General features: G+C 40.2%; 1 protein-coding gene across 6 annotated transcripts in view; it reads left to right on the top strand.

The window, feature by feature from the left end:
- Positions 1 to 2,390: 2,390 nt before the first annotated feature.
- csmd3b (CUB and Sushi multiple domains 3b) overlaps positions 2,391 to 15,860 on the top strand; it is a 373,567-nt gene continuing 360,097 nt past the window's right edge. For 5 of the 6 annotated variants that reach the window (XM_079656206.1, XM_079656205.1, XM_079656204.1 and 2 more), the window contains exon 1: positions 2,391 to 3,528. In XM_079656206.1, the coding sequence (XP_079512332.1) occupies positions 3,288 to 3,528 (241 nt within the window). In that variant the 5' untranslated portion in view covers positions 2,391 to 3,287. The remainder of the gene's footprint in view (positions 3,529 to 15,860) is intronic. The other variant, XM_079656201.1, reaches the window with a different exon arrangement.

The following is a 15,860-nucleotide window of genomic DNA, read 5'->3' as shown; positions in this document are numbered from 1 at the left end:
GTTTCCATAATTAAGTTTGAATGTTTTGTTTGTGCCCAGGCTCCATTAAAACTCTTCCAGGCATATAATATAATATATCATTTGATTCAAAATTGAATTGAATATGGTTATTTTATACTTTTGGGGTTTAGTTTTTAGGGATTTAACGGTCTTGCAAAGTGCCTTTGTTTTGTGTCGACAGTGCATAGGTTTTATTTTTTCCAATTACTTATTTAATGAATTGCTAAGTCCTCTGTGTAGTTGGTTTGTTTGTACATGTCTCAGCTTGGAATTAACGTTATTGGATCTTTAAACATTTGATTATAGTATAAAGAATCACCAATATAAGGAACATATTGAGTTTAGCCCATGACTGCACTGCTCAGCTGCACTTCATCATGGCTACCATTTCAATGGTTTGATATTTTTTGAAAATATTCCTTTTTTTTTATATTTGCTGTAACTGTTACATCCCATGTCATTTTTTGTTGTGTTTGGGTTTTTGTCCTTTATCTAAATAACATTTTCCCTTGATGGACAATAACGATACAAAACAAACAGAAAAAAGGGTTAAACATATATTGAAAAGTTTAATTCAACTCTTTTTAATAGTTTTTGTTCTAATATTTAGCCATTTCAAGTGTTGGTCTTGCATTACCAATTTCCGTGACTTTGCTCTCTCATGGCTCACTACTGTTGAATTTTCAGTCGTACTATAGCAGGTATAATTCTAATTCTTTAAGCGACTCTCTCCTAATATCTTTTACGTTACCAAGAAACTATACCACAAGCTCTCTTAACTGGAATGGCCTTAAGATCAAGGACTGAACATCATCTCAAGTCTGAGCACAGCACATTCTAGCCTTGAAGCAAAACCACATGTCATGCAGCTGAACGGATGGCCGGAGATACGTTCTGAAGGTAAATACAAAATTGATGTGTGTGGAGAAATAGATACCAGACAGTGACAGTTCACTCGCTTGTTAAATCAGAGTAGAGCAGTTAGGGGCAAACCTAAAATCCACCATTTACTCTGCAATAAATCATATTTAAAATGTTTTACTCAAGCTGATATCAAATTGTTGGTACTATAACAGGAAATATTTTAGTTTTTTGGATGAATTCTTCTTTAATACAAGTGTAATAATATCAGGTAACCTTAATCCATAAAAATGTCAGTGGGCTGATGAAGCACACTTGAGGGTTAGGAGGTGAATTTATTTCCAAGGCTGTTTTTGGGAGCATAATAGGTTCACAGCATCACTTAGGCGTTTGTTTTTATTGACTTGATAACTATATCTATTTTTTTTTAAAGTGAGAAATCCATACGCAATTTGATTATTGTCTTCTGTATTTTTTAGCAAGTTAAGGAAATAATTGTGTGTTTTGTTTGAAAAGGAAACATATTCACTGTTACTTTCAAATCATGTCATAATATTTTTAGTTGGATGTAACGGAAGACTTAAATGTCCGATCTTATAACTATTGGCATGTTTTGGATAAGATTATATGCTGATTGAACAACCTACCATTGCTTCATAACTGGGAAAGGTCCAATCCCAGACATTTTCTGATTAAACTCAGCTGCTGTTGATGTAACGATGTAACATTTAGGGGACAATGAACGTATAGGAAAGGTTTTAATTATTAATAGAATTGTGATAGTGTTATTACAGGTATCAATAATATATTTCAATATATGTTATTATTTGGAATATCATATACATTATTAAAAATGTGTTGTCGATATTTTGCTGCTTTTGCACATTTTCCCCTGGACTGCAGCAGAGGCCGTCACAGGTAGCATCTGGATGTAGACATTACAGTTGGATTGTATTGCTACTAAATGTATACAATTATTGACAAGAAAATCTAGAAAAATAGATTTGCTAGAGTGTCTGTGTCAATCATATGATACCAAATTCCAAACTCTCCCTTGTATTGATTTTATTTCAGTCGACGAGTGGATCTATGAGTAATGACAGACAAGCCTTTATTTGTTGTGGCTATGGTAAAGCTCAGTACATCATGTTGCACTGCTAAAGGGCAGTACTATTATGATGTCGTTTGGTTTGAATTCCGAATAGATTTTTCAAAAACGTTTAATTTGTTTTGTCTTCCTCTGTTTTGATCAAATTTGGGCATGTTGTTAAAGTTTTGGCAACCTCCCATTCCTCTGTGCCAGTGGACGCCCCTGCATTTGGTCCTTTCCTCACTGGTTCAACAGCAAAGAGTACAAGTTGGGTAGCCTGATGTTCAAAATAAAACTACCCAAACAACCATCTAATGTTATCAAAGTCCATTTTATGTCGTTATTTCCGAGAAAAAGCACGTGAGTGGAAGCGGGAGCTTACGAGGAGCACTTGAAGGCAGCATCTCTCTACCGGCGGTGAGAAGGGAGAGACGCACTATAGCCGCGGGAGAAAAGACCGAAGTATAGAAAGCAGAGAGGATGATGCATGTCTCCTCTGGTTTCTGACAGCAAGAGGGATTGTCATTTTATCTTTTCCTCATTGGACTTTCACAGAGAACTAAAGGAAGACTGTCTGAACATAACGAGCAAGCTGCGGTTTGGCTTGTTTGGTAAGGAGATTGAAAGGAATGACTGATGGTGATGCTCATGTGAAAAGAAGTCAGATAAATGGCAGAGTGATGAAAGAGTGATTAATTTCTCTGCTTTCAGGAGCGGAGAAGAAGCAACATTTTCCTTGCCGTTATTTGTGAGAGGAGAAGAGGAGGACATTAAAAAAGGAAGATATACGCAGGAGTGAAGAGACGGAGGAGAGCGGGGTTATCCGGACAGGAAAGAAACACAGAAGAAATACCCCTGTCCGTTTTGGAGACACCAAGGGGAACAGCTACAGAGCAGAGGGGATTTTTTTTGTATAAGAGATACGCCAGAGGAGAGGGGAAACATACGCCACAGGAGGAGAGGCTCATAAGGAGGGGGTAAAGCCAAAAAGCAAGGTGTATTTCAGAATGAAGATGGGATGCAGCCCGGGGGAAGTGAAGATTTGAAGCCTTCCTTGCCTCTCTATCACTCTTTTCAGGGGAACGGGACAGAACAGAGAGATATTGACGACAGGCTGAAACCCAGCGGAGAGTGGATTTAAAGACAGAGACAACCTGTGTCCCATCTCCCCCTGCTTTCCTCTCTGTTGACTGAATTCATTTTTGTCGGATATGAGGGATTTATCTAGTCTATGTTAGAAGGAGGAGGCAAAGAAAACGCACTCCTCTCTCTCCCCTCTCTCTCTCTCCCTCTCCCCCTCTCTATCTCTCCCTCCGTTTTCTGGATGTGAAGCAGCATGCGGCCCGGTGAGAGCTTAGAGGGCTCGCGCTCGGCTCGCGGAAGATGTATTGATGTTAATAATATTACTAATAGCAGCACGGAACGCTTTCTCGCGCACCCCTCGTCGGCTATGAAGAGGGGTACGACGAAGAGGAGGATGAGAGGGACGAAGGAGAGTATGTCGGACGGAGGAATGACGGTGATGCGCTGTTTTCTGTGGAGTCTCCTTCTCTGCTCGCTCTCCTCGCGCGCGCAAGGTAAGGGGATGCGACACGCGCACATAAACATACAGAGAGTCACGCAAGCCACGCGCAGTCATACAAACGCCTTCACTCACGCGCGCACATTGGCTGTTTTGGGGTGAGACTGCCTGCTGGAGTTTTTTTCTCTACTGCAGTCTGAAGAAAGATGCTGCTTCTTCCGTGCGTGTGTGGGGTAACGGAGGAGAGTGTGCGTGTGTTAGAGGGTGTCTGCGTGCGCGTGAGGATGTCTAGGTGTCTGTGCATGTGTGTGATTGAAAGGGGAAGTGTGCGTGCGCTGATGTATGGTGTGTTGCGGATGAAAGAGGAGAAATATAAATTGGCTTACAGGGAGGATGAAGGGAGAGAAGAAGAGAGGGATGGAACCGGCAACAGCCTCTTTCCCTCTTCCCTCATTTTCTGCTTGCTTCAGTTTGCTCTCTCTTGCTCTCTCGCTCTCACCCTCTCTCCCTGTCTCACCCACTCTCTCTCTCTCTCTCTCTCTCTCTCTCTCTCTCTCGCTCTCTCGCTCTCCATCCTTCTCTTCAATACAGCCATTGAGCTGGTAGCCAATAAATATTCTTGCGGTAGCTCTTGGGCTGTGGCAGCGAACGTGAGCTGCTTATACCAAAGTGTGTGCGGGAGTGTGTTTGCCTCAGTGTGTATGTGTATATGTGTGTGTTAGTGCATGTGTCTGAACGTGAGTAGTTTTTTAGTGATGAGGCCTGAGCCTTACACAGCATTTTATTCCCCAAATGTCTACCCCCTTGCCCATTTGTTCATCATACTGTTGAAAAATGTTGTATAATGGTGGTGTCTCCCCCTCTCTATAGCACACACTTTCTTACTTTGCCCCCCCCCCCCCCCCCTTCTCCTCTCTGTCTCGCTTCTCCCCTCTTTCCTTTTTGAGTGAAATAAAATGTTAAAAATATTCACGGTATACCACACTCTCTGCCACTTTTTTTGTCTGTCTGTATCACGGTATTCCTCTGCTTTCCAATTGTAGTTACTCTTTCTGATCCTATTCAAAAAAGCTTTATGGACACACATTGAGTGAGAACACACACAGCCTTAAGTATATACACACTCACACAAACACACCCTTTGCTGTGTCAGGTGATGTTTAATTGGTATAAACACTAACTGATAATTTGTCATCGTGACTTGAGAAGAGGAAGTGAGAGGAGGATGGAGTGGAGGAGAGGAGGCAAAAGATGGATTGGGAGTAAGAAATAGCGGAGATGAAGTTGAAAGAAAATGGGCGTATGAAGAAGTTAGGCAGGAGGAGAGGAATAAGGAAATGAGTTGATTGAAGGATAAAGAAAGAAAGGCCTAGTTTAGAGACTCAAGCAGTACTAGCTTTTTAACTCAACACCCACCAATTTCTATAAGCTTCTGACAACACCAAGCCAGGTTGACTTGTCTGTTAAGATTTGGTGAGCTCAAAGTGTGTTATTTTTTGTAAATTGTGCAAGAAGTATAAGGAAACAAAACTTTGTGGAGACTATTGAAATCCATTTGTCTTTGCCATTGTAAATGATCCTCCAGTGCAGGGGGTCATGTGTAGGCTGACGGAAACAAAATGGATTTCTAAGGCGATAAAACATATCGACACCGGAAGCGTCTAGACTCCTAGCATTGCACCTTTACATTGTCTCTCTTTGAAAGAAAACAGCCTTTTTGTATCATATTTGGAAAGGCGGTTCACTCTGATGGACAGATGAGAGGTTGTGATCCGAGGTTGTCAAAAGAACAAAGACACGAAAGGTGCGATTTCCTCTGGCACAAAAGATCTAGTTGTAAACCCTTGGGGGCACAGATCTTGATACTGATCTCCTTGTGGCTGTCTAGCCTGTGAGAGAGACCTCATAGAATCAGATCATTTGAAACTCCTCTTGGTTTAATATGGTCAAGGCTGGCTGAAGAAATGTTTTAGTATAATGCAAATTCACATTAGGATTAATAATATGTCAAAGGTTGTTGGCGTTTGAAAAGCAAGCAAGCAGAACAAATGCTTTTTTTCCTCTAAAGTGTCAGGGCTGAACAGAAAGGTAAATAAATGTGTAATTAAATGTCCCCTTGATCCATGCTGGCATTTTGGAGACCAAGGCTTTAAAAAGAGGCTGGAAAATTAAAACCAGCCACCAGCCAAATGCTGTTTTGGCCGTAGCTGGTGAATTAGTCTACTAGTCTACTTGGCAGGTAACCAATCATTGTATGGACCTGCAATTTTATTCTAAAAAACAATCCAAGGGGTAAAGTAATGAAATAGGTGGTAATGGATTCACATTCTGCTGTAGCCAGTGGACAAAAACGTACATTTTTAAACTTGCTTAACACAATTCACACTGGGATACAGCGCCATTTCTAAACATATTTTATCTTAATAGGTTTTAAGTGAGTGTGTCCTCCACAAAGTCTATGTGCAACAAAAGAGGACACTATTTTAGATTGCTGATTAAGGGTTTCATCTTGCTTTGGACCCTATCTGTGCCTCTGATAAGTTCTTGTATTTTTGTACTTGACTTGTAACTTGAAAAAATACAAAGTTCACATAAAAAAAAATGAACCTTAAAAGAAGTTTGCCCACTAAGTCAGATGCTGAAAAATTGCTGTACTTGTCCTCTGCTCTTCCTCTCCCCCCCTGATCCCCTCTTGTCTGTTTCATGTGCTCTCCTCCCTGCTGCTCCACTCAGCTTAACTCCACCTCTCCTCTCTCCCCCTCTCATGTCCCCTCTGTTTTCCTCTCCTCTGCTCAGCACTTCTTCTGTGCTCTCATCTCTCCTCCGGGCTCCCTGTCTTCTTTTCGTCTGTCAGATTTGTCCTGTGGCTCCAGAGGCTTAATTTACTCACCAAACATACTAAATCTCACATGTGCTCACGAGACAAAACTCACACACATTTTTCACCGTCTCCAAGGCTCCTACCATATGATTTATTGGCTACATTCAGCCTGTCCCAATACAACCGAGAGCTGTCTCACACCTTACAAACTGCGACGTTTGAACCAGATCTGTGTTTGAGCTTAGTATTAACATTTCACTGGTTTTTACTGATACTGTGGATTCCATCAGCACTCAATCAAAGGACTAACACTGATCAGTCATCCAGCACTAATTATCTATTTCTATTAGGCAGGTCGGTAATCTATTATTGGTCATCGGTAGGGTACGGCATTCAAACAGGTTCTTCTCATAAGGGTAGTCTTTAGCATGTGATCAAGTAATCAAACCAGAAGGCTAAAAATAGCTAATTGAATTTGTATTGACGAGCCATGGAAATGTAAGGCTTTGTTCTTGGTTACATTTAAATGTATCAGTCATCCCTTGGAAGTGTCTCATAATGTAATGCTGGTCATCAGTGTTCAATTGGACAGGCTGTCAGGCGCAGTGAAATGGTCCTCGAACCAGGTTTTATAACCCGTCACTGAGTATCAGAGATTGATCGGTGCAGTCTACAACCCTGATGTTGATTATAAGTCATTGATAGATTCTGCCCATTAATACGCCGCTGCTAATCATTTACCTGTGTAAGTTACTGGATGGGCATTTTAGTGTAATTCTCTGCTGTCAATGATCGATTGATATTCCATGTATCATTTATAAAATGGTTTATTAGTGAGCTTTGAGGCCATAAAAAAAGAATGCCGGCAATAGCAAGCACAGTGGCAGTACATCTCTTTGTCTTTATCTGCTACACACACAGACATGCATTTGGGCTAATAGTACACTGTGTACACACACGGAGGCAGACGAGCACTCTCTGAACATTAGCGCAACACAGCCTCTCTAACACACATTTAATCCTGTGGCTTATGGCTGGTTTCTCGGGGAGCGAGATGTGTCTGTCGCAGAGTCAGCCTCTTGATCATATAAATACTTTTGACTTACTCAGAAAGAGAGAGAGAAGAGGGAAGGAGGGGGGAGGTGATACTGGGAAAGAGGGAGGCATAATGCATATACATACCTATTTAATTCATTTTGTGCTGTTGTGTTTTCAGCTACATTCTCTCCTCCTCTGACCCTCTTGACTTTCATTCATCTAATCCTCTCCTGCAGTTCCAAACCCTACAGTGAATTTGTAATTACTGCTATTTAACCTCCTCTCCTCCTTCCCCCGTTCTCCTGATTTGTGTTACTGTCAACATTAATAATCAATTTCAGAAGAATAATGGCATAGTGTTGCCATAGTGTTACAAGGACATTTACAGGTGCGTTGTTCTCTTCAACCCCAAAGACCAGGGATGCCATTCCAGGTCATACTTGAGGCTAATGGTGGCCTTTTTGATAATTAACCAAAAGCACAAGCTTCCCTTAACCTTTACACATTTCCTTTCTCAAATGCAGACACGCCCACAGATTGAACCAACATGGCAGTGAACGCTTACCAGATACATTCAATATGAACACATCTGGTTTAGTATGATGTATGTAAAATATGTTGGTATTGATCATTTTCTAAATATTTTGATCATGATATTTTTGTCTAATGGTGATCTTGGTGGCATAGGTGTATTTCCTAATACAAAATATTTGCGAATCAAAGAAAATGGCAATTTAATTATAGTTCTCCCATTACACCTACTTCTAGTTAATTTGTACTCCTTTGTATTGCCTTGAACATCCGTGTTCTTTGGTGTTACTACAGTAGTAGCACTGGGAACTCTCCTCTTAAGTAGTAAGCAAGTTTCTGATTTGCTGTGTATATTAATATTCTTGATATTTAGCTACTCTATATTCATTTGTTCCTGGTCTACATCCATCTTCCTCCACCCCTAATCGCCTATTCTTCTTCTTTTCCTGCCTCCTCCCACCAACATTCACCTACACAGAATTTGTAATCACATCCTGCATCTACCATCTCTCATTTTTCTTTCCTTCCTCTTTTTTCTCTCCTCCATTAGTCTTGCCTCTCCTCTGCCCTCTCCTCTCTCCATACTCTGCCCTCAGATCATTTATTATTAGTGTTGATTGTAATAGGTACTCACGGGGTGCATATCTGATCCTCTCTCATGTTTGTTTTCGCTCATAGCCTTCAAACAGGGTGCATCTGAATGGTTTTTAAACAAATACAGAGTCAAATCAACTCCTAATATTTCCCATTTTCTGGTTGCCTGCTTTGGCTTTCAAAATATCAGCTTGCTCTTATTGAACAGACTGCTAGATTGACAAAGAAGTGATAATTTTCCCATGCAAATGAGACTAAAAAGAGAGAGTGCACTCCAGTGAGCAGTCCCAGCTGTTACCCGGCCCTGTGGATCCATAACAGCTTTTTATATACAATTGAGCTTTTCAACCCAGGTCTAGTGCAACTGTGCACGTACAGGCTGGTGTCATGAGTGTCATAATTATAAGCATAATTCATCATAATTGAATGCAAAGACACTGTGGCGTCCTGCAGGAGCCATCAGGAAAGCCAACTCTGCTGTGCACTGACTGTTAGAAAATGATGGAATTCTAGGAAGTATATTTTGTATTTGTCCCTTCTGGATTTTGTCACTGAAACTTTATTTTAATTACGTGTGTTTCATCCAAAATTCCACAAAATGCACATGTACGCAAGCAAACACAACTCGAATGCGTTACTTAAATCACTATGAAGCGTTCAAATCTGAAACACGGCTCTGATTAAAGGCCCGTCAAATTGGGAAAATTGCAATTATTCAGAAGGTGACTTTTCGCATACTTTTTGACTACACACACACACTCACACACACACACACACACACACACACACACACACACACACACACACACACACACACACACACACACACACACACACACACACACACACACACACAAATACACACACATAGCCTCAGACATGCTTACATTGTACACAATCAGTCAGTCTTCCATAGCCTCTTCATTATTTCAAAGATGATTAGAAGTAGTCATGACGTGAACATGTTGAATGGGCACACACACACACAAAAATGTTTGGCATAAAGATAGCATGTGTTACCCTGAGGATGGGACCGCAAATAGACAGCCACACATACACACACACGCACACACCTACAGTACACACACACTCAGAATTTTAGGTGATGCAGGAAAGGCAGATGAGAAATTAACAAAGACAGACAGTTTCACATCCAGCTGGTGCTCGCTGTTTGTGTCAGAGATGTTTGTGTCAGAGATGTTTGTGCCAGGCTAATCTGTGTTAAGAAAAACGAGGATATGAAGGAAGAGTTTTTTAATCGAGGATGGGAGTTAGTATTGAAATTGGAAATAGTGTGTAGGAATGCTTCCATATAGATGGATGGGGATATAAAGACGCGTGTTGGTCAAAGGGTGTGATCCCTAGTGACAGACAGTCTGTCCCTGTCAGACTGTCCTTTAGGGAGACACTGATGCCCTTAATGACCCTGTGCTCCCTGGGAAAAATACATGCAGTAGCTAAAAAACGAAATTCCTTCAAGACCCACCAGGACTGAAATGACCCAATTAATGCAGAATATTAGGAAAGAGAACAGGTTGTTGGTTAGTCTTGAAAGCAGGAAGTGTTCTTGACAAAAGCTCCTCATGTCGATGTCATGGTAACCTAAAGGCCGCTACACACCAACCTGAGACCAATGAACGCGTACCGAAGGCGTGCCGACTTTTACGTCGCGCTACGTCGCCTACGCCGCCCGCCTACGCCGCCCGCCTACGAACACACCGCAAAGACTTCAGTCGACGAGTGGCAATAACTGTCCTTACCAGCAGGCAGGGGTAGTGTGTATTCGTCATTCAAAGAGACAAAAACCAGAAGACAGACTATACACCGAGAGAAGAAGAACAGACTGCGTGATATAAACAAACAACAAATAGCGTCTGGGTTCCATTTTCACTCTCTCTCGTCGATCGAAAACATGTAAACATAAAAAAGAAACTCTTGCTTCCGGATGAGATGAAAATGAAAAAGATTAGCCGTCTGTGTGTGCCTTCTTAATAGTTTTTTTTGGTCCCTCACTTCCGCTTCGCTTCTCATGCACTGATTCGCTAAGCTGAACAGCCAATCAGAGTGATTTATTTGTCCGACTTTCTTTGGCTGACTGTCTACTGTCTGACCGGAGGCCGCGGGAGGTGTGAAAATGTGCCGTAAAGAGACGACGGTGCGGGACACACCAACCTGAGTAGGGCGCCGCGAATGCCCGACTGCCTCTGACGGCCTCTGACTCCCAAAATCGGGTTGGTGTGTAGCAGCCTTAGAATACTTTGGGCTAAATGCATTCGGTGCCAGTCCACTTTGCCTCTGATTTGTACCCATTTAAGTATATTGGCTGCCAGTGTATTCACTTTCTTCTAGGTTGCTCTGGTTCCTTCTAGTAAAGGAAGATATTGCCAAATGAAGCAGGTGTTTTGTTGATCTTAAAGCCAACAAATGGCTGAAATGACAATAAAGACCAAGAGCCTCGATAATTATACTCCTAATTATTAACAGTGTGATTTAAGCATTACAATATTTTTCAATTGATAATAAATTAGTTGTTGAGAGCAATATATTATCGTCATAGACACATTTTGAATGCTTTTTTCACACTGAATGTTAGGAGAGTGCATTCACTTATCAACAACTTAACACGTTTTAAAATTGTGTTCGACATAATGATGTTTCACCACTACAAGCACATCATGTCTCATTTAGCAACCTGTTAGCAACAGCTTTTATAAAGTCAGGTAAAATCTTCTAAATGAAAATAAATCGACTTTTGTATTTCTTGCTGCTGAACAAAACCTTACTCTGAAGCATCTCAACAAAAACCCATTAAAAAGAAGCAACTGGAAGAGCAAAAATACTAAATAATCTTGGGTTTTAGAAATCAGACTTTTGGATTGCTATTGTTGCCATGGTGACCAAGTGAACATTAGGATCATTTCAGTTCCTGGTGTAGTGCACTTAGCAATTGAAATAGACACACTCAGACATAGGCAGAAAGATAACAATTTGTGGCAAACAAAATACTGTAAGCCAGTTTATATGCCTTCCTTTATCCCAAAAATGTTATTTTCATGGTCTGTCAAATGTCAAGCTAAATACATTTTTAACAATATGCAGCCATTTCTAACAGAACATGTTGGACATCATTTGTGTAGGTGCAGGAAAACATCTCAGATAAGATAAATGTTCATGCATTAGTTACACTTTAACCATAGAGGCCTCAGGGACTTATTACTAAACAGCTTTAGTTGTTGTGTTTGAGGATTTTATATTTCCAGTAATTACCCTTGTGTTTGTGGAAAAGACCAATTATTTGAACATTTATTTGCTGTTGGTAAAAAAACAGTCAGGTCTCAAAAGACGCAGGCAAATGCACAACAATTGCTCATTTGATTTGATCAGTTTGCTAGAAAAGTGAACCCTCCTTGAACCCAACGATGGTTTTAATTACCATCCATTTTAGAATTAAAGTTAATGTGTTTTTGAAACTATAAAGTGCTATAATTGGGGTGAACGAATCCTATCTGGGTCATTTTATAATCAGCACATAACGAATTATAAGAAATAATAGTATTCTGACTCTACCAGAGAGAAAACACGGAGCAACTGATGGTGTTTTTTGTTTGTGTTTAGACCTGGTATGAGATGACAGGTATGCCCATGTGCCCCAAAGCCACATAAACCAGGCCGTCAGCACACACATCACACACACTTCACTGATTCCCTGATTTTAGATGCGTTTGTTTTATTGTGATATTGCAAGACCTTTTTTGCATACTTGGAAGTATTTGGAATAATTATTCAGTCGTGCCTGCATGCATATGCCTCGCCATCTCCTGCAGTCTTATTGGCTGATGAGTCTCAGACTCTCAGAACTCTGCAGGTGTTGCATTTCCTTCCTAAGTGATGATGTATTTCCTGTCTGAGTCTTGCGCCTTGGGAGACATTTTGTACTGTTGTTCATTCTGTCTATGTATCTGTGTGTGTTTCTGTGCACATGATGCATTCCTATGTGCATGTGTGCTGGGTTCTCAGAGAAGACTCATTTCCCCAGCAGGCCCTGTCAGGCTGTTTCTGGGCGCACTCAGTTCACAGCTGGAGGCTACTGCTGTCACCTGCTTACCTAACATCTCTCCTCTCTTCTTCTCCATTTTCCCTTTCCCTTTACTTCCTCTAATCTCATCTCAGCCATAACATATTCGTGCATATTTCTATAAAATGAGTAAAAGTGAAACGGAATCAAGTCAGTTCTTTGCAAGAATTACTCCAAAGAGACTGTGCAGTAAAACAATTGAGTCTAAATGATATAGCCTACTGAATTTGGGTTGGATTTGGCAGCACCTAGTTGTTGTTGCATATTCCCACCAACTGAATACAGCTGCTAGGTAATGCTAGTATCTGTCAAGGCCACCACCTTGCTATGAGGCTTTCTCACAGCAACACTACTTAAAAAACAATAAAATTCAGTCAGAGGCTGTCCTTCAGGTTACGTAAAAGCACGAAAGCCCATATCTTTCTATGAGTTTGATTTAAGCTCAAGATAAAACATGAACTGTTAATATGATTCCTAGTTATTATTAGCAGTTGATTATGCACCAATGCAAACAATTATGATGATAGATCCATATACATAATTCAACTTGCCGCTATGTCACATGATTGATTTGCGGGGAAATAGAAGTTTGCTTCACATACATTCCAGAGGTGACGGGGCAGCTCACAGACAAAAGCTCAGCAGGGTGGACAGGACACCAGTAAACATTTTGATCTTTGCCACATGCCGTCTGTTTTGCCCACCCCTTTGACCCTACCTCGCTCCGTCTCTCTTTCTCTCTCTCAGCTTTATCAATGGCTCCCTACCTTTTTCTCCAGGGTCACCAGATCAGACAGAGAGCAGATGCTTAACCACATGACCACAACCAAACCTGACACCACAACACATATACCCCCAATCTGTCATCTCCGCTTGTTGCAAGTATTAGTCTCTGTGGAAGACATTGTGCACCTGTTTATTGTCTCTACTGGATTTCCAGCGATAGCAGGGAGGTCTTGATTAATCAAATTCTGGATTCAACTCAGTGCAATCCAATTTGTTTAAGCACAATTGCTTGATATTGGATATATCAGAAGTTTGGTTCGTAAATGTTTGATTTTGTGTTTTCCAATGACTTATTTTTGTAGGGCTTCACCTGGGATTCACACCCGGTTAAATCAGCTGAATTCTGCACTTTGTGGTCAGTATTTACTGATGCAGTCATGGTGTCTCAAGCTGATTAAGTCGGTCGCCCATAACAAACCTCCTAGTCAGTGACATCATTCATTTGGTAGGTTTTGTTTACTTGATAAGGCGCGTTCCTGTGAATCTGACAGGTACAGAAAATTATATAGATATTCATTCATCTAAAAGATGTCTTTCTTCTTTGGCTAGCTTCCTGTGATACACTTTGTTCTGTTGCATTTGGTGCCAAAGTTCCTTTAGGTTTTATGTGATTTTACAAAACCTACGACAGCAGCTAAGTGCCTCTTTGCTTGAAAGCATGAAAAAACTATTTAATCTCCATTTTATTGTTAATATAAAACCATATATTTTGGTTCAAGACACTATCCTTCTCCTTCCATCCCCAATCACTGAAGAAGTTTATGTTTGGAACAAGTGTATTTATAGAAGGAGACATCTTAGGAAAAGTGCATATTGGCAATTTTGTGATCAAAATGTTATATTTTATTATAACATCCTGTTGATTCAGGTTACAACATGTTAGGTGCGACAAAATCGAGAATGAAAGTGAATCGAACATCATATCAGAGCAACTTCAATTAAAGACAGTTATTTGGTTATATTGTCCTTATTTATTTATATACTGACTTAACCAAATCAAGAATAGCCCGAAGCCACATGTAACATTGCCTCGTAGCAACTCTCACCTTGCCAAGTGATGTTTTCATCAGCTAATCTTCTGGAAGTAATTTATTGTATCCTCTAACAAACAAAGGAAGCAAAAGGCTATTCTAAGTACTCCTCAATGTCCAAATGCCTGGCAGAGGTTGAGCTGAAATGAGTTTCTGAGATCAAAAGGAACATAGCGATAAAGGATAAAAGGGCTAGAAAGATAAAAAGGATTTGCGTCACTGGTTTAGAATTACTCCTTTATGGAGCAGAAAGAAACCGAATGAAACACAAGGAACCCTGGACTCCACACATGTCATGAAGGGCACTGCACTCGAAAGTGATTTCTTTGGATTCCACAAAAAAACTCTAATGTTTTTCACAAACGTCATCAAAGCAGCTGCCATGTCTACTGCGATATCTATCAGAGCTATGACATCAGACACAAAACTAAGACACTTCCTTTGTCATAAACCAACTTTGTGCAATATGTGCTATATATGCAATATATATATGCCATTAATAACTGTGTAATTTATACCTGGCCACTAAATCTATATATATATATGCCATTAATAACTGTGTAATTTATACCTGGCTGCTAAACCCTTGTTACTGTTACAAGGTATGTATCTTGTATTTTGTAAATTGTGTAACTTGCTGCTGTTAAATACCGTCAAACTATGTGCAATATGTGCTTTATGTGCAATACATACTTTATATACATATGCCATCTTTAATAACTGTTATATATACCGGGCTGCTAAATCCTAAGAACTGCCACAGGATTTGATTTGCAGATTTGATTTGTTTTGATCTGTATTTTTGAAAATTATTTAACTTTTTTATCTTTTTTTCAGCATATCGTTTATTATATTATAACTTAGTACTTTTTTAACGCATGTAAGATATGCAACACTAAGCTGGCTGTGGCTCTTAATGCTGTAACGCTGCAAATTTCCCCTTTGTGGGACTAATAAAGGTATTCTGATTCTGATTCTGATTATGAACAAGGTTATATGGGCTATTTGTCATAAATGCCTACTGTCACGAAGTTTGGAAGGCAACAGTGAGTACATTTTGTCTGCAGATGGGAAACAAGCCAGTGTCTCTCCGACCAGTTTGTTCAGATCTGAAAGCCACTTTGGCTGTAAATGTAACAGGCTGGGAACATCTAGAAAAGCTCTGCCACAGAGGTTTAAAATATTAATTTGATTTCCTTTATGTATGCATGCAGTATTTAACTTAAACAACGATTCTCATTTAGGCACTCATGTGAATCCGGTTAAGCCATTTACATAGTCCAGTGATTTATTTTGCGTTTTCAATTACGGTTGAAAAAACAGGCATACTGTTGGCCCAAATAATGAAAATGAGGAGGATATTGGATTATATGGATTACATCCATCCATCTGTTTATGAGTCCTTCAAATACATGTGAGACACTGCTAATTGGAGCAATGTATCTTACTATCTTACATAAGATGATCCAAGGAAGTGTTATAGGTCAAGCCAAAGTCATCTGTTTGGCAAT

The sequence above is a fragment of the Notothenia rossii genome, assembly GCF_949606895.1.
Source record: "Notothenia rossii genome assembly, chromosome: 10".
NCBI lineage: Eukaryota > Metazoa > Chordata > Actinopteri > Perciformes > Nototheniidae > Notothenia > Notothenia rossii.
The sequence above is the reverse complement of the archived record's forward strand: the minus strand, read 5'-3'. Positions and strand labels throughout refer to the sequence as shown.